This window comes from Zootoca vivipara, chromosome 1, assembly GCF_965207765.1.
Source record: "Zootoca vivipara chromosome 1, rZooViv2.hap1.1, whole genome shotgun sequence".
Classification (NCBI taxonomy): domain Eukaryota; kingdom Metazoa; phylum Chordata; class Lepidosauria; order Squamata; family Lacertidae; genus Zootoca; species Zootoca vivipara.
In genome coordinates this window covers 89,542,869-89,562,849 of record NC_142582.1, presented here as the reverse complement: position 1 = coordinate 89,562,849, position 19,981 = coordinate 89,542,869, and the positions used below count along the sequence as shown (strand labels likewise).

Sequence of the window (19,981 nt, the reverse complement as noted above, 5' to 3'; positions counted from 1 at the left end):
TTCAGCCGTGAGACTGACGACAGAAGTTCCTACCAGAGAAAGGCCGCCAAGCGAATACCTCCCAGAGGAATGTCCTCTTCTTATTTTTCAAATAAAACAATGATTTGAGTTTCGGCCATATTTTTTTTTTTTTTTTGCTTTTAATTATTTTGCCGCTTTGCCCCAAAGTTGGGGTCGAAATACGGAAGACACACACACGGCTGCGATCCTAACAATATCTATTCCGCAACAAGTTCTGTTGAATCCAATGAGATTTAGGAGTAAAATGTGTTAGGATTGCAGCCTAGTTTCCCGGAGACACAAGCCGCCCACCTCGGACGCATGGGCCGCTGAAACGGGTCTTTTGATCAGTGCAACCGCAGAGTTTCAGCTGCCAACGCTGAGGGTTGTACAGTAGTGTGATGGGTAAAACTGCACTTTCATAGTCACTCCTTAGTTGAGGCAGATCCAGAAGCTGGGAGAGGTGGGGCTACAATCCCAACAGACGGTTGGGATTGCAGCCCCATATCTCCCCGGAGGCTGCAAAACGGAGCTTCTGAGGGTACATCCCCTGTTGATTTTACACCTGTGCAGAAAGTGTCCCTTGCAGAGACACCCCCTTTCCCCAGCCCCCCCGAAGGGGGATGATTCCGAAGCCTGCAGATTTTTATTTTTTTGAAGACGACTAACATGGGTTTCCACTGGATTCATCAGACTAAAAAGAATCAACGAACTCTGTTAAATCTTCGGAGAGCGGCTGTAGACGCCCGAAGCCTCACTCCCTCATCTCGCGAGGTTGCGTGCTTCTGCGAGAACACAGGGAAGCGTCTCTGTTGCCATGGCGACAGGGCTGCCCTCCGTACACTTGTTCCTGGTTGTCCCGCTGAAAAGTCCGGCCGCTGAGCTGCTGCTGCTCTTCCCGGCAGTGACTGATGAGCCTTTCGAAACTTCCTTCTGTGGCTTCGGGGCGGTGAGCCACATCTTACTCCTAAATCTCTGGCTGTCTTCCAGCCTCGGGCATCTGCGTGCCAGTGCATTCCTACGTATCTCAATTACTTTTTTTTTCAGGGATGGGGTAGCTGTGCGTGGAGTCCAAATCCCATCTGCCCCAGCTAGCCTGGATGATGAGAGGGGTAGTCCATTTTGTGACAAGGGTTGCTTACTCCTGTATAGTCCTTTAATCAAGGATCACCATGCTAGGAGGATGTAGGGACAATATCCTACAAATAGCAGCTTGATGCAAACAGGATTTATTATTATTTATTAACTTTCTATACCACCCTTCGTCCAAGGATCACAGGGCAGTTTGCATTATAAAAAGACATACCGTAGCAACAAACAAAATGATAACACTCCCTGCCCCAACACATTTTAAAAGACTATAAAGGTAAATTTTAAAAGGCTATAAAGGGCTGCTATAAAACAGGCAGCCCTGTTTAGGGAAGTTTTTAATCTGTGATATTTTAATGTATTTTGGTATTTGTTGGAAGCCGCCCAGAGTGGCAGGGGAAACCCAGCCAGATGGATGGGGTATAAATAAATAAAGTCGCCACGGACGACTGGGGTTGCGGCGCTCATCTCGCTTTACTGGCCGAGGGAGCAGGCGTACAGCTTCCGGGTCTTGTGGCCAGCATAACTAAGCTGCTTCTGGCGAACCAGAGCAGTGCACGGAAACGCCGTTTACCTTCCCGCTGTAGCGGTACCTATGTATCTACTCACACTTGGACGTGCTTTCGAACTGCTAGGTTGGCAGGAGCTGGGACCGAGCAATGGGAGCTCACCCCATCGCAGGGATTCGAACCACCAACCTTCTGATCGGCAAGCCCTAGGCTCAGTGGTTAGACTATCTATACACATTAGGCTATAGGTTGCCTAATTAGCCAAAGGCCTGGGAGAAGAGGAATGTTTATGCCTGGTGCAAATGATAACGGGACAGAGTTTCCTGTTATAGAAGTACGGTAATTGTTAAGTGTTGGGACAGTGTACCGATGGGCAAAAGCTCAGGTAAGGGAATACCCTCAGTAGACCAGCTCAAGTGCGTTATTCCTATAAGGAAGCATGTTTGCAACAAAGATCAATGGTTTCTGTGAGTTACTCTGGCACCTTTGCTAACAGCCTGAATCCATCTTTAGTCCCTTCTGCTCCTTACTTCTTGGAGGAAGAGCTTTGAACCTAGACTGTATCACCAAGTTCGGGAGCCATAAATCATTCATTTGCATTTCTTTTAAGCATACTGTATGTCACTTTGGCAAGCTTTGTGGGTGGGCGGGCGGGCAATGAGGTGGATAATTACCTCAGGCGTCTCACCTGTAAGGGGCCCCAGCAACTTTAACAGCTGATGCACTTCAGCTGGGGGATAATGTAATTGATGCAAGTCCTGTTGTTAGTATACCATTGGTTAATAATACTTAGCATATATGTGTGTGTTCCGAGTACTTCACATAAATTATATTGTAATTACTACAATAGCCCAGTAAGGTAGGTCAGTATTATTATCTCCATATTGCAGATGACAAGCTGAGGAGCAGAGAAAGTGGTTTGCCTAAGGGCAGCTGCTGAGTTTTCATGCAAGAGGGGATAGTGAGACTACTAAATTCCTTGTTCATTGCTCAGCCTCTTAGTCACTACACTCGCTGTTTGTTACATGAGTTCTAATTTCCCTAGGAAATATATAGGAGAGGCAGGGACACACACACCCTTAAATGCAGGAAGTACTTGTGGGCACTGGTATGGTAAGACAACCAGGGCTCAGCACATGGTATCAAATAGTATGGGAAACAGCCTTATTAGAAAAACTAACCAATAAACTGAAACTAACATGGGGACAAATAGGAGAAGATGCCTTCACCCCAGTATGGCTCCCCTTTATCACATCACAGCCCAACAAGACAAAGACAAGAATTTGCCAACAGCCAACGAATCAATATGGCTACCCTGATCCAAAAACAGCCACTCACACATGAAAACAAAGTTCACCACAGCCATTCACAAACAAACAACCACACCCTAGGCCAGGCATTCCCAAACTTCGGCCCTCCAGATGTTTTGGACTACAATTCCCATCTTCCCCAACCACTGGTCCTGTTAGCTAGGGATCATGGGAGTTGTAGCCCAAAACATCTGGAGGGCCGCAGTTTGAGGATGCCTGCCCTAGGCCAACCCCAACTTCTCTCACCACCAAAGAAACACAAGCAAATAGTAAAGAGAACCCGCACAAGTGACGCTGACACAAAACCACACACACACAAAGTAGAATAGAAGCATTGCCACGCAACCACCAACCCCACTCATCACCTCTTTCCCCCTTTTCTTCCTAATGTAACACTAATGTCTCAACAAATGAAACTGATCTGTAGAAAATGTAACTTGAAAAAAGAGACATTGCACATACTTTTGTAAACCAAGAAATCTTTAATAAAAATATGTTTGTTTTTTTTAAAAAAAACAGGGCTCAGCCCTACCAAGTAAAATTCTTTTTGTCCCCTCCCCGCAAATGATTTCAAAGCTATACTCTTATCCCACGCATCCTTCTGTAATCCATTTTAACTGAGAGGGGCTATTTCTGTCAGTCTCCCATGCTATGGCCTATCAGCTCTCTGCACCACTCAGCCAATCTCAATTCAAGAGTATTGCTATAGCCAGGATGTCCCACCCATCTGTCTCCAGGCAGAAAAACTATGTGATCTGTATTTTTTAAAAAAAATCTTATCAGAGCTACTGGCTCTTAGCTCTGGTTGAGCACTTTCCCCCTCCCTCCTGCTGCCGTGCTGACAATCCAGCCGTGGATTCTAACCTTACCAAGTCTGTTAGTAGGTAGACCCAGGAGCCAATTTGACATGTGTTCTGAGGATGCTCAGAACTGTTTCCTTGGAAGACCACACCTATGCAGCCAGCCTCAAAAGTGTTTGTTCCCCATTTGCTTGTTTTTCTCTTACTGCCTTTCTGAATGAGTGACCCCCACTGGACACACTGCAAGTGTCTTGTTTGTAAAATCAAATGTTTTTCCCCCCTAAGACAATTTGCTTTTATGAATGGGGATATTTGGAGGACTTACATTGTGTCTTTTGAAAATGTGTTTGCTAATCCTGAAGCAGCAAAACTTTATGCTGGGAAGCCTATTTCGTTTTGGCCAGTAGTGGCAGTTGTGGAATCATCCAATTAAAAACAAACAGAGACCATACAGTATTGGTGAAAAACCCGTTTTAAATCGGAAAATTGTTCAAATTGTACCGGTAAATGATTACATGATGTATTGTTGTTATTGTTGTTTTGATATGGGCCAATGGCCGTAATAAAAACTACTACTACATATTGGTGAAAAAGGTGCACCCTTTGCATACTAACGTCATTTATTTCTGAAGCTCATAATTCCTAATAATGTCAGCACATTTTCCTTCTCCTTAAGGCAATTGGCAAAAGTCTTGCATTTACATCTCTCTTTTTTTAGGCAGCTGCACCAGAAGATCTGGAGACCTAATTTAAAATTCCTCCTCACTGTCACAGGCTTATTTGGCAGTATTGGGCATATTACTCTGGTATGCTTTCACACAAAGAGGTAGCCAGTTAATTGTGCTTACAGCAGGGGTTGGGGGGAGCAGTGCTTTAAAGGCTGGCAAATGTATTGTTGCATGCCACTCGAATCTTTGAGCAGTCCAAGATTCCAGGGGTTCCAAGCGCTTTACTCAAGGTCCGGTTTCCTTGGAATGAGGGGCAGTGGAGACTGTGATGTCTTTATGATATATGGTTTATTTACATGTATATACACCTGAGCCAACAGTGGAGGGGCTCACAGCATTAACACCTCAGAAAGTCTTGCCACAGCCTTGGATTCAAGCAGTAATCAAGCATGGCTCTCACTCTCAGACTTCTGCCGCCTTCTAGCCCAGTTCTCTTACACACTAGTCTGGGCTTTGTCTTTCTCACCACGACCCAGTAATTGGGGCCATTAGGAATAAGCTGGGGACCCAGGTGGCGCTGTGGGTTAAACCACAGAGCCTAGGACTTGCTGATTAGAAGGTCGGCGGTTCGAATCCCCGCAACGGGGTGAGCTCCCGTTGCTCGGTCCCAGATCCTGCCCACCTAGCAGTTCGAAAGCACATCAAAGTGCAAGCAGATAAATAGGGACCGCTCTGGCAGGAAGGTAAACGGCGTTTCCGTGCGCTGCTCTGGTTCGCCAGAAGCAGCTTTGTCATGCTGGCCACATGACCCGGAAGCTGTCTGCGGACAAACGCCGGCTCCCTCGGCCTATAGAGCGAGATGAGCGCCGCAACCCCAGAGTCGGACACGACTGGACCTGATGGTCAGGGGCCCCTTTACCTTTACCTTTAGGAATAAGCTAGCCTGGCTACTTCAATAGAATTCCCCCCCACTCTCAACAGTATTATTACATATGTTTTCATTGATTTCCAAGAATGATGGAGCTAGTGGACTGTAGCCCAATAAATCTTATGCCACAATCAATTCATTGGTTTTCAAGGTTCTGCTGCTGTTCTTTTTTATTGTTATTTTGCGAAAAATGCACCATGATTTACTTTACAGGATATTGGTGAGGGTAAAAGTGTTCACAGTATCTATAATGTATATATATATTTTTAAAAATGCAAGAGGGTTGGTGGGAAGCACGCCAGAACAAGTGACCATACCCCTGTGGTCTCATGGCCATACCCCCTTGTTTTCTTAGCAGCCCTGCCAGGTTCAATAGATGCCAGCCACTACTGTGTATGTAACTGTGTTTTGATGAGCTACAAACACCTTAATACTGTTTCCAGATCTGTGGTAACAGAGTTTGGGGGTGCAAGACCACCCACAACTGCTAGAGTTAGAGAATGTTAGAAATTAATACATTGTAGAATTTAGATAATATTTGGAGGGAAGATGCTGGACATTAGATTTATGCATGCCAAACCAGGAAATTCCTGGGGAGAAGGGCCATCAAGGTGTTATTACTGGACAATGGTCAGTCATTGACCCTCTAGCTGAACTCTGGCAGAGTTGGGGTGGTGAGTTACAGGAGGCATGAAAAATGTGTCCTTTTGAAATGTAGAGGTTGGGAAATAAGGAGAGGAACTTGATGAGCTGCTGTGAAGGCCAGAACCATCTTAGTGGGCTGACTGAAGGAAGGCTGGGAGAGAGGCACAGAGATGTCTGGGAATTCAACGCTAGGCTGCTTTGAAGGATGGACTCTTCATGAGATGTGAATGCTGTGAAATCTCTCTCCATTGAAAGCTTCCGGTGTAAATAAATCATATATCATATTTGAAGAAGTGTGCATGCAATGACAAACTTAGTAGGTCTCTAAGGTGCTCCTGGAAGGAATTTTTCTATTTTTTTAAATCATATTTCATAGACACTGCAGACTCCACCATGCCTCCTTTTCCCCAAAGGAACACAGACTCTGGTTGAGTCCAAGACCCCCTTGGAACAGACATAGGCAAACCTGGCCCTCCAGATCTTTTGGGACTCCAACTCCCCAGATTGTCCCCTGATTTATGCCTGGGGACTTTTGGCGAGGCAACATGGTGGGTGCAATGGCAGCAAGCAGCACTGGAGGTCCCAGCCACATCAAAGTTCCAGCCAGCCAATCCACTGGTTTGGGGGGGGGGGCTATTTAAACTGAGGCAGGAGGCAGAGAGCTTCCTTCTGGCTCGCTTCCTTGATGAACGCTCGCCCCAAAATCGTGCAGAGCTCTTCTGCTGCGGGCTCTGCGCACCCGAGCTGGGGGGGGGAGCGATGCACTGAGGCGGTGAAGAAGAGGAGAAGCCTATAAAAGAGTTGTGCTGCGTTGCGAGAGAGAGAGAGAGAAGGAGCCTTGTGTGTGTGTGTTTTAGTGCGTGTTTTCCCAAGACCAGTGAGCGCCTTTACTCAATCTCTCTCCCCCCCCCCAGCCTCTTTTGGGGGGGCGTTTGTGTGTTTGTAGATGGGCTTCTCCGCCTGCCTTGTGTCGAGGTGCATGCCCAACAACTTTGCCCCCCCCAAAAAAGGTCAAGAATTCTGGGCAACCCTTTCCTAAAATAATAAAGCATGAAATTTTAAATAAATAAAGTGTCCCCGGATTCCTTGAAAAAAATCTGGTAACCATAATCTGAAGGGGCGAGTTTACCTATGCCTGCCTTGGAATCTCATGCACCGCTCGGCAAAGATTGGGGTGGCCAGTAACAATACAAAGATGCAGGGGAAATGTGGAACCCAAAGTGGAATTACATGTTGATCCAGCACACTGACAAACAGCTTGGATGAGCACTGGCGGAACTCACTGCAGGGCTGAACAGATCAAAATGTCATGTTGCTCGCTACCAGGAGTGCAAAGGATTAGCCCTTTATGCAGCTACCTGTCAACTGTTTTCTTTCCTCTACATGTCTTCACACACAGAGTTTCAGTCTTCTACTGGGTTAATTGAGGTCCTTTAAGACTAGAATAGCCAATTAATGAAAACTCCTGCTGGTTAGAAGATTTCCTCTTCCACTGAGAACAACAGCCAAAAATGAATTCTGAAAGGTTACTGGAAATGTCATGTTGTGGCACTTATCTTCTTGAAAGCAAAGTTGAAGAAAAGACAGATTGGGCAAGCAACAAACCTGTGACTACTCAGTATGTAACATCCACACAGGAATAGTTTACAAATCCATGATTTATGGGTAAAGGGCTTAATCCAGCAAATAACATTTTTACATTTCCACCCTTCTCGGTGAGGGGAAATTAATTGCTGTGTGAGCAGTTGTCATCAAGCTTGAGTAATATTACTAATGATCCACTGGATCCCTGGCTTATTATTTTTTGGGAGGAGCAGGGGCCCAAATAGGTCATGGGCTGATGTAGGGTGGGGAGAGCCACAGGGTGGGGGGAGGGGGACAGGATACCTCATGGGTCGCTACAGGATGGGAGTAAACACAGGGATGAGACACAATCGGGGGGGGGGACACATAGTCCAGGGGAAAACGGACACATCCTCCCCCTTTCCAAAGCTCATACCAAAATATAAACTTAGTTGGTCTTTAAGGTGCTACTGAAGGAATTTTTTTATTTTGCTGGGAAACATTGACCCTGAGCAGCATAGCTGTCAAGTTTTTCCTTTTCTCGCGAGGAAGCCTATTCAGCACAAGGGAATTTCCCTTTTAAAAAAGGGAGAACTTGACAGCTATGACCCTGAGTCAGGCACAGCAACACGTCATGGATCGTCACAGGATAGGGGCAGCCACAGGGATAACCCACAGCAATGCGTCGGAGGGTTAACTAGTGTAACTATAAATTTATTTCATTATTCCATCTAAACTGGAATATATGACTAAACCTATGCAGAAAATACTGTTATGTGATTATTTTGCTATCAAAAGCTGCTATAGACTATGTCTTAACTAGAATGGGGTGAAATAAATTCCCTAATAGAATCTATCAGTAGTTAGAAACATGTAGAAGGTAAAAGGGATAACAGACTATGTTGGATTTTAGTTGCTAGGCAAACATAAAACTCACGTTTATTGGGGGGGGGGAGCTTAGAAGAGTCATATAATTGCATAGCAACCTTAATTAACAGTGCAAACAACTTCAGCTGGTATTTCCATATTTAAAAAGACAGCAGGCGAATGCTAACTGCTCATTTAGAATAACTGAAAAATAACTGTTATGACTATTAGACCACCGCTTTATTGTTGTAGTCCGATGTTTATAATCCTGAGCAGTAAGTTAATCCACTTACATTCTATTTTTAAAATGGAATATAATTTTCAAATATCCTCTTCTCGCAGGCAATAGTTTCCCATTTTTTAAATAGATAATTGTGTAAAGTTGGTGTCTTACAGTTTGGCTCCAGACTTACACCATGCTTAAGAATGATTAAATCTGCTGAAAAACATAAGCATTTAATAATAATAATAATAATAATAATAATAATAATAATAATTTATTATTTATACCCCGCCCATCTGGCTGGGTTTCCCCAGCCACTCTGGGTGGCTTCCAACCGAGTATTAAAAACAGTAGGTACAGCATCAAATATTAAAAACTTCCCTAAACAGGGCCGCCTTCAGCTGCCTTCTGAAAGTAGAATAGTTACTTATTGCCTTGACATCTGCTGGGAGGCCGTTCCACAGGGTGGGTGCCACTACCGAGAAGGCCCCTCTGTCTGGTTCCCTGTAACCTCACTTTGAAGTTCATAAGCCTTGGTTAGCATGCATAAGTCCAGGGATCCATATTAGGCTCATTGAGAGTCTCCAGAGCAGATGACTACCATATAGCATACAAATCACTGAACTATCTCCAAGATTAGGGTGTCTTTTAAAAGGATAAAGGACACTTTTTGTGGAATCCAGAGTTGGGTGCTGGATCCCACAGCAACAGCCCCTTCTTGCATTCAATTTACATTCCAATACATGCATCAAGGAATGAGTAATTTGTGTTTTAAGAGACATGTTAACCATGGTTATTAATTGCAGCGTGTCCACTCTGAATAAAGGTAAGTGGAACACAACCCATGCAGAATTGTCAGAGGAGGAATGGTGGAGACCGCCCCCCTCCTGCTGCACTTCCCAGAGAAGAGGGAGGCAGTATAGATCAAGGCATTGGCAAACTCAGCCCTCCAGATGTTCTGGGACTACAACTCCCATGTTCCCTAGCTAGTAGGACCAGTGGTCAGGGATGATGGGAATTGTAGTCTCAAAACATCTGGAGGGCCGAGGTTGCCTATGCCTGCTATAGATTTACAACAGTGGTTTACAGAAGGTCACAGTTCAAAGGCTGCAGAGGGGAGAAGCTGGGGAATATTGGGAGAGGAGCAGGAGGAAGAGAAAGCACCAGGGGAGAGACAGCTGACAGAGTCAGTGTCTTTGGAAAGCATGCCAGACCTCCCCGTTTCCCAGGCAGTGGCGGAGCAAACCGATTGGGCGCCTGGGGTGGGGCCAGCTGCCTGAGGGGGCGGGACAAGCCAGGGCAGGACGCTCCACTGGGCCTCGGGGGAGTCTGCCTGCCTCCTCCCACTCAGCTGCAGACCGTTTGGGGCAGCGCAGAGCTTGCAGGTGCCCAAGCCACCACGTCACTCCCAGGAGAGATGCGTGGCTCTGGGGCGCTGCAGGCCCCGCGGTGAGTGCCGTCCGCCATTTTGTTTCCCCCCCCCTCCGTATTTGAGGTGCTATGCCTCTGAATACTACTTGTCAAGAATCACAAGTGGGAAGAGGGCCATTGTGATCATTTTCAGCCCCAAAGAATGCCTTGCAGATGACCGCAGCACCTGGAGACAGACTGGTTGTGCATCCACAGCAGTGGCCAGAGGAGAGATGGCTCCTGGCAGGAGTGCAGAGAGAAGAAACACCATGCTACACCTGAATCAGCACAAACGGACCCCTTCATCTGCAACAAAACCTGTAAAATATTATGAAAGACATTGCACGTATCTTTGTAAACCAATAAAACCTTTAATAAAAACAAACAAACAAACAAACCCCTCTCTACAGCCTGAAGGTGCTGTAATTCAGTGTTTCTCAACCTTTTTTGGGCCAAGGCACACTTGTTCCATGAAAAAAATCACGAGGCACACCACCATTAAAAAAGTTAAAAAATTTAACTCTATGCCGCCCTATATTGACTATATAATTATGACTGTAAGAAACACTTGCCAATTGCTGTGTTGGTTGCAATCTCCTGTAATAAGGCTTCACAAGCCGCTGATTTCTCTGCCAGCACAATCCTTTGCTCAGCAAGTTTCAGGTTGAGCTCATCCAGCCAGCTTCTTTAAGTTTGTCTAAAACCACCCTCCCATGGTGGTGGCTGTTGAGAGCTGCGCTCGCCCCGCGTCGTGACCCGGCCGGCTTCCTTTCCGGCGGGTCAGCGTAGTCTATTGGCGGTCGCCAGGCACGTGACAATGCAAATCACCCTTCTCGTCGCCGCACGTCGCGGCACACCAGCCAGCGTCTCGCGGCACACTAGTGTGGCGCGGAACAGCGGTTGAGAAACGCTGCTGTAATTCTCCAATGGTTTGACTTCAGCCCCAAAGGCGCACTCTTCCATGGTCTCCCAAGACAGATGGGCGCCAACCAATCCCACTCTGCCCTCAGAATGCTCCATTTCAAGGCCTTCCCTCGGGGTTCCCTGACAGGGATAACTGCTGGCAAGCCTCCTGACCACCTGTTTGGTGAGTGCATGGGCGAAGTCTGTACTGACAGGAGGCTGGCTGAGCCAGCAGAAGTGAGCAGAAAGTTGTCTCTCTGCTCAATGGGAACCCCACACAGCCTGGCATAAGGGGGGCCTGGAATGCAGAGTGATTAAATTTTAGGAACATAAACATCCTAAAAAGTCAAAATGATGAAATGGGGGGGGCAACTTTTGGTCAAGCTCTCTTGTTCCATGTGGGCCTGATCCAGTAAAGAAATGTTTAAATACTTCTAACAGTGTTTTTCTTGCATTAGTGCCACTAAATACAGTTGTCATTACATGTTCTGCAGCCCTATAAAACTCTACCATGACCTACAATAATTTTTCTTAAATTATTTATGCTTTCTTACCCAAATGAGTGCAAATTAATTTTATCAGAAAAGACTGTGAAATGTGCTCGAGGCATCTGGCTTCTGTTTGCTTCAGGATTCCTGCTTTGATGAGAGTGCTATTGCTTTAGTTTCCAGGTCAGGAATTCTGCTAGTGTATATTATAATCAACTAAGGAACTTCCAACTCCACCCCCCTGAAGTCAGGGCTGATTTAACATGGTTTTATTTTTTTATTTTTTTAACCACCATAGGCTGTGGGTCTCCCTGCAAACTGAGTGGGTGCCCCTGATCTCCTTATGTCTAGGGTATTTTAGAAAACTCAGGTAAATTCTGAGTTTACATTGGAAGCAGTACAAAAACCCAGATTCATTCATGTATCGGGGCTCTCCATGTGAATGAAGAGTGCACTGCAGAATCTTGAGTTATATTTACTTATGTGATTTATAATCATTAAAATCAATCCCAGAGCTGGTGCTACAACATAAAAACATGTGATGCATAAGGAACTACAACAAGCAAATAATAAGAGAACCCATATAATTGATGCTGACACAAAAACCCACACATATACTAAGCAGAAGAATAGAAGCATAACCACCCGACCCCACCCCACTCACCATTCCCCCTCCTCCTTTCCTTCCTAACCTACTACTGGGTGCAACACTAGTCTCTCACAACAAATGAAACTGATCTGTATAAAACACAACATGAAAAAAGAGGAGCTTGCTGCATTTCATCAGAAGCCGCAAAAGTCGCGTCGGACAATTGGCTTCCAAAAAACGTTCACAAACTGGAACACTCACTTCCGGGTTTCCGGAGTTTGGGAGCCAAAACATTTGAGTCACAAGGCGTTCAAGAACCAAGGTATGACTGCAATTAAATTTTAGGAATGATTCCTGTTCTTAAGTAGCTGGGTTGTTTTATACTTTCTGGATGTCACATGATCTATATATATATAAATGTAAACTTGCCATGTCTGTTACTATCCACGTTTCCCAAAAACCGCTTGACCGATTGCGTTTAAATTTTGACACAATGCCACATGCGAATATGAGAGCAAGCCCGTACATTTTCAAAGGCAGAAGGCACACCTGTGCCACATAAACCCCCAAAAACCTCATGTTTCAAAACACACCACTCAGACAAAAATGCATTCTGGGAAAAGAACCAGGGTGCAAACCAGCGCCCTCTAGTGGCAGCTACACTGGTACTGCACCTATAAAACCTTCCCTCTCAACAGCACCTTGGCTCCCGTTTACATACTAGCCCGAAGCCTTTACAGACTAGGCCGAATGGAGGTACTGACTCGCCTGGGTGGGGGTTGGGGGAGGGGACGGGATAGGTCAGGACACGGTGGGGCCAGTCACAGGGATGAGTCGGGGTGGGGGGAAGAGGGGGCGTGATACGTCATGGGTCGGGACAGGATGGGGGGAATCATAGGGATAAGCCAGGGTGGGGGTAGGAGGGGTGGGATATGTCATGGATCAACACAGTGTGGGGGCAGTCACAGGGATGAGCCACAGCAACGCGTGGCAGGGCCAGCTAGTCATATTATAAAGCAGTTGTGTTCTATGTTATAATTCAGGCACCGCTAGGAGTTGTTTCTTTTTGTTTTCCTTTTTTAAAATAAGATTATATTAAAGCTTTTTCAGAATACAATAAGAAGAAACCAATCTAAATAATAATAATAATAATAATAATAATAATAATAATAATAATAATTTATTTATACCCCGCCCATCTGGCTGGGTTTCCCCAGCCACTCTGGGCGGCTTCCAACAGAAAAACACAGTGATCTATTAAACACAGTGATCTATTAAACATTAAAAGCCTCCCTAAACAGGGCTGCCTTCAGATGTCTTCTAAAAGTCTGGTAGTTGTTTTTCTCTTTGACATCTGATGGGAGGGCGTTCCACAGGGTGGGCGCCACTACCGAGAAGGCCCTCTGCCTAGTTCCCTGCAACTTGGCCTCTCGCAACGAGGGAACCGCCAGAAGGCCCTTGGTGCTGGACCTGTGTCCAGGCAGAACAATGGAGGTGGAGACGCTCCTTCAGGTATACTGGACCGAGGCCATTTAGGGCTTTAAAGGTCAGCACCAACACTTTGAACTTTGCTCGGAAACGTACTGGGAGCCAATGTAGATCTTTCAAGATCGGTGTTATGTGGTCTCGGCGGCTGCTCCCAGTCACCAGTCTAGCTGCCGCATTCTGGATTAGTTGTAGTTTCCGAGTCACCTTCAAAAGTAGCCCCATGTAGAGCGCATTGCAGTAGTCCAAGCGAGAGATAACTAGAGCATGCACCACTCTGGCGAGACAGTCTGCAAGCAGGTAGGGTCTCAGCCTGCATACCAGATGGAGCTGATAGACAACTGCCCTGGACACAGGATTGACCTGCGACTCCATGGACAGCTGTGAGTCCAAAATGACTCCCAGGCTGCGCACCTGGTCCTTCAGGACCAGGGAGTCCTCCACACCTGCCCGCCTCCTGTCCCCCACAAACAGTACTTCTGTATTGTCAGGATTCAACCTCAATCTGTTAGCCGCCATCCATCCTCCAACCGCCTCCAGGTACTCACACAGGACCTTCACTGCCTTCACTGCTTCTGATTTGAAGGAGAGGTAGAGCTGGGTATCATCCGCATACTAATGAACACCCAGCCCAACCCCCCTGATGATCTCTCCCAGAGGCTGCATGTAGATGTTAAAAAGCATGGGGGAGAGGACAGAACCCTGAGGCACCCCAGGGGTCTGAACACTCATCCCCCACCACCACTTTCTGAACACGGCCCAGGAGGAAGAAGCGGAACCACTGTATAACAGTGCCCCCAGCACAACAAAACAGAGAAATAAAAAGAAAACAGAGAATCCTCTCTCATAGGTAATTGTCTCTCACAGAAAGAGACAGACCCTCCCAGCTCTCACCTGGGAGCTTTCCTTTCTTCTCCCAGGCTCTCACACTGGGAGGTCTTCCCTTCCCTGCCTCTTACTCAGGGTCCACCCACCACCTTCATGTGTGTGTAATCCTTGGACCCTAATAATGGCCCAGAGCAGGGGACACCAAATAAAAACAAAATAAAAAAGAAAGAATAAGGAAACAATAGAAGAAGAAAAAAGAACAACAGATTTCCAATTTTCTATCTGTTGGTTACATAAAAGAAATTATTCAAAACAATCACTCTAGGATGAATCCAACTGCTCTACTTTCTGTTAAGCAATATTTCCCCAATCATCAGACCCAAATGTCTCAAATTAATTCACCCCCCCAAAAAAAACACAAAATGGGTTGTCTAATTATTATTATTAATAAATGTCAGCAATGGATTTTCCTCTAATCCATTATATCAGCTTTTCCTCCAATAACTTCAGCAACCAGTTTCTTTTTGTTTTTGTTTTCCAATGTATGCCTTATCAATACAAAAATAGGTGTGGCGCAAGCAATTTTTTATTCTGAAAATGTGGCTTAGAGAAAAAAGTTTGAGGACCACTGCTCTAGGGCTTCAGAGTGGGGATATTCCCAGTCCTGCCTGAAGACTTGAACCTGGAATTTTCTGGATAGAAACCAAATGCTTTACTGCTGAGCTATGGCACTTGTGCCTCAAGTCCTCGCTCCCTCCCCATCAAACCTCAGTTAGGCCCCTAAACTGTCATTTAGCAATGGGATCTTCTGCAGCCTGCTCCTAGGACAGTATTTCTTTTATAACTTGAGAAGGTGTGGAAAGAAATTCTAGATTTAATTTCCCTGTTTGTCTATTGGTAAGTACAATTTAATTAAGAATGGTTTCTACCCAGTCAAGAAAAGAAAAGTTCCACTAATAGGAACTGAGCTTGCATTGATGCCTGCCTGAGGACTGCAGTCTTTTTCTGCTTTGCCAAGAAAAACAAATCTTACATCAGGTTTGAAAAGCTATTCCAATGTCAACCACAAGAAGGCAGTGCTGCTTATTTTTTAAGTTATTAAAGTACAGTACTTTGCTAGACTGGAGGAATTGTAGAAACAGATTGCTGATCATTGTTGTGGAGGGATGTTTTGGAAGTTACCACATCCTCAAAGCATTTCCTTCTTTAGTTAAATGCATGTTTTAGTGGTTTTGTAAAAGCAGAGACATCACCTTGCCAACAAAGGTCCGTATAGTTAAAGCTATGGTTTTCCCAGTAGTGCTGTATGGAAGTGAGAGCTGGACCATAAAGAAGGCTGATCGCCGAAGAATTGATGCTTTTGAATTATGGTGCTTGAGGAGACTCTTGAGAGTCCCATGGACTGCAAGAAGATCAAACCTATCCATTCTGAAGGAAATCAGCCCTGATTGCTCAATGGAAGGACAGATTGTGAAGCTGAGGCTCCAATACTTTGGCCACCTCATGAGAAGAAAAGACTCCCTGGAAAATACCCTGATGTTGGGAAAGATGGAGGGCACAAGGAGAAGGGGACGACAGAGGACGAGATGGTTGGACAGTGTTCTCGAAGCTACCAACATGAGTCTGACCAAACTGCGGGAGGCACTGGTAGACAGGAGTGCCTGGCGTGTCCTGGTTCATGGGGTCACGAAGAGTTGGACACAACTAAATGACAAAACAACAACAACAACAATTTTTTTTAGTAAATGATAGCAACTTCATATTATGTTTTTGGTGTACATGTATTCTGCATACTAAAATAAACCATAAAGGAGGAAATCACATATTTTGAAGGATCGATTCAACAGCACACATGAGCAAGAGATTGATGGTGTTCCTCTTTACTTGTATACATCTCTTTAAAAAACCCAGCACATATATTTTGTTTCCCATGAATCAGCCTGAAGATTCCATGCATTTAAGATACATGCATTTAAGAGACTGTTCTTGTGAAGATAACCCTTGTGCATGGGGACTTAAATTGTATTCCAACATGTATCCCATGTTGTCTGAAAACAAGGAACTAAGGCACCAATTATCTTGTGGCAGTGAGGGAGAAACTTTTGGAATAACATCGGGACACCAGCTCTACGCAAGGCATGATGGATAATAGCAACAACCAAGATAGACATAATATTTTACAAGGACAGGAAGAAACAACATGGACAGAATAAATGGCATACACAGGAAGAACAAGGATACAGTAGGAGATCTTCTCTTGTAGACTTATAAATCATTAAATGCATCAATAAGAGTAAAAGTTATAAATATTGCAGCTGTTGTATAAGGGATTACTATTGTGACTGGAATGTAATCGAAATAAAATTTTGGACTGCAGAAATAAAACAACTCATCAATTCTAGCTCGTGGGGTGCCACCTAAATTATCTAATTTGGTATCTGAATGATTGACATTGGGAATTGTATTGTCATTTGGCATTGATATAATGAGGCTATTATTGGATTATTGTAACTGAAAACTAATAAAACTCATTATCACAATGATCTCGTGGCACTCTCTCTCTCTCTCTGGCGCGTCTGCTGCCAAGAGAGGTAAGAAAGCTGCAGTCCTTTCACCTTTCCTAGCAGGTGTCACACGGCCTTGCCGGATGAAATATAGAATTATAGACCAACCATTGGACATACTTTCCCGTAATGAACCAATAGCAAACAAAGAAGCGTTGTTCCTGTGAGCAGTCCAAATAGAACGCCTCTCCCTACCCCACCCCACCCCGTCTCCCTCCCTCTATTTCTTTTTCTAAGCCACGCGCAATCATTCGCAGCCCAATGAAAGCTCTAGTACTCTATCTGAGAAGTGCTGAAGGAAAGGATAATTTAGTCAAGAGATGCATTTTTAGTTCCTTGCGCGGAGGAGGCGAGATCCCAGCCAATAGGTGAAGCTACCGTCGGCGCGGAACGGACCAATGGGAAGGGCAACTTTGGAGCGCGTGGGGCGGGGAGTACGAGTAAGAGTCTATGGGGCGGGGATTGTACACGGCTGAGTGGGCTGCGGCTAAGCGGGGGCGGGAGAGGGAGACGGTTTTCAATCAGGTAAAGGGAGGAGCTTGAAGGACTGCTGCAACCGCGAACGGGGATGGAGATCTGAACGACGAGTAGGCGGGCCTTATAGGCCGCCCCGCCCCCTCCTCCCCCGGCTTGCCGGTCAGTCAGGTGCCTCAGGATGCGCGGTTGGTGCTTCAGCCTGTGGTGGAGCCGACGACGGCTGAGAGGGACGCGGCTCTGGCGGGGAGGCCGGGTGTCGCCGCCGCCTCGTCACAGCGGGCTGAGGAGGCTCTTCTTCTCCGCTCCGGGCCCAGGCGCCCCCTCAGGGTCGTACCTGCCGCCGGCAGCCGCATGAGCTCTCGGCGGTTCCTCTCGCGGGCAGCGCCTCCCCCCTTATGGAGGAGCCGCTCCCTCGTCGCCCTCCTCCTCCTCTCCCCGCATGGAGCCTTTCGCAGCCCGCAGCCCGCGCCGCCCCGCTCGCCCGCCGCTGCCGGCGGAGGGCGCGGACGGCGAAGAGGATGAGAGCGCGGCGTCGGCGTCGGCCACGGCCAGCTACAGCTGGAGAACGGCGGCGTCGGGAGCGGCCTCGAGCGAGGGCGGCTGCGTCGGAGGGGCCGGCGGTGGCGGCCTGTTGTGGACGGCCGTGTTCGAGTACGAGGCGTGTGGCGAGGACGAGCTGAGCCTCCGCCCGGGCGACGTGGTGCAGGTGCTCTCGCAGGACTCGCAGGTGTCCGGAGACGAAGGGTGGTGGACCGGCCAGCTCGACCAGCGCGTCGGCATCTTCCCCAGCAACTACGTGACCAGCAGCTGCAGCAGCAGCCGCCGCCTGTGCCTCCGCCAGGGGGGCGCCACCGAGCTCCAGTCCCGCTACTCGCAGACGCCCGCCATACAGTGTAGGAGAGGGAAGGCGGGAGGAGAAGAGGAGGGCACGGCGGCGGGGGGTGGGGAAGGAAACCAACAGTGCTTATCCCTTAATTCCTTTAGGCCGTTGTTTCCTGGGAGAGGCTGGAGTCCCAGCTCCAGGGGCTCCCTGTTGCATGAGCCTCTGCAGACGATCCTTCAGCGTTACAGTATTTACTTCTTCTAGGCAGGACGAGGTGGCTGGAGTTTTCGACCTATGCTATCTATATAAGCTGCATGTTGGTTAATTACGTGGGATTTTTTGCACATTTTGATCGATTGTGGGATCTTTACCTAGAGGTGGCAGTTGTCCCTGTACCTCTCCCTGTTTAACGAAACTGCAAGGATGTGAACTTACCTATATACCTTGCTGCTTCGAGAGGTTGCAAGGAAGGGGCGTGGCACTGGGCGCTGGGTTATATTTATCCTGCCACTGCTTTTTCTGTCTCAGCTTTGCTCTCAACACCAGTGAAGAGCTCTTCTGTTCCGCCCCTTCTCATCTGGGTTTCTTAATAAGCTAATTAAATGCCAGGCTGCTTCAGGTCAGATGAATGTTATTCATTCTAATGGTATTTTCACTGTAACTACCTGGTGATAGAACCAGGACAGCTTTCAGTACAGTACTGTCGTCTGTTACTGAATGGTTTATGTAGAGTGTATATGTGCTTACCTTATAGTTCATGAAACCAAACGTTTTCCTGCCTCTCAGTAGAGATTAAAACTATAGAATGTAGCTGCATTTTCCATCTGTCCAGCTCACTGTTTTTCTTTATTGTCAGACATCTTGTTATGTCCAGGGTGTGTTTCTCCATTTTCAAATCCATCACAATGTGATTCATTCTCCACATTCTATTCTTACTTTTGCTAATTACATCTTTTAAAAGTAACTTGTTATGAAGGAGTTAAGAAATGCATAGCATAAAGTTCAGTGCTAGGAGAAGGCAGAGAAAACACATTTTGAGAGAGTTTATGAGGAAGATACATTACTTCTTACAATGAAGCTGCAAAGAGACTGTAACTTCCTGTATCTTTGGGTATGTCCTGTCTTGTAGGCCTTCCTTTTTTCTCATCCCTACACATGGATATACTTCTAAATCTAACCCATTGCTCAAAGGTATTCTGCATCAGCTGCCTTCAAGTGGGCTTGTTTTGAGGATGTCTTCCTTCTGTCAATGTTGATGTTGCACTGCTCTCCTTGCATGCAAGCAGATGCAAAGGAATTGAAGCACAGACTTATGCAGGATTGTGACTTTTATTCTGTTGCATGAAATTATATTTGAAATATTAATATTTCATTATAAACATATTGTTGTGGGCAAGGGATTGTAAGACTTTGTATCTTCCTTTTGGGGTTTAATCTATAAATTATTGATGGCCAGGGATTGGTGTTTGTTTCTAGGAGTTAGGAAAGGAATAGGACAGATTATCACTGATGCATTTGGATCAGGAAACCAGGCAAATAGCAGCAGCATAGTTCCTGTAACTGCTATGACAAACTGCATATGCGACTTTTTCTGTCTTAGAAGGCCAGTAGATGTTAGGGAAAACATACAACACAACCTTATCAGATGGTTCAGAGGCCCATCTCTCTTGACTTGTACATGCAATCTACTCAGTGCTCACCTGTTAAAAATTGACCTGGTTATATACCTTGGTCTTTACTTTACAGACAAGGGCTTGAATTGGTTTGTCATTTGAGTACTTGTTTGCAAGTAACTGCTTCTTGCCACTGGTG

General features: G+C 46.2%; 1 protein-coding gene across 10 annotated transcripts in view; it reads left to right on the top strand.

Annotated features, from left to right (window-relative positions):
- Window positions 1-16,034: 16,034 nt before the first annotated feature.
- MAP3K9 (mitogen-activated protein kinase kinase kinase 9) overlaps window positions 16,035-19,981 on the top strand; it is a 67,729-nt gene continuing 63,782 nt past the window's right edge. For all 10 annotated transcript variants that reach the window (XR_015950125.1, XR_015950123.1, XR_015950122.1 and 7 more), the window contains exon 1: window positions 16,035-18,239. Coding sequence is in view for 2 of the 10 variants with exons in the window: in XM_088670051.1 (XP_088526177.1) it covers window positions 17,786-18,239 (454 nt within the window). In the remaining 8 variants the exon portion in view is untranslated. The remainder of the gene's footprint in view (window positions 18,240-19,981) is intronic.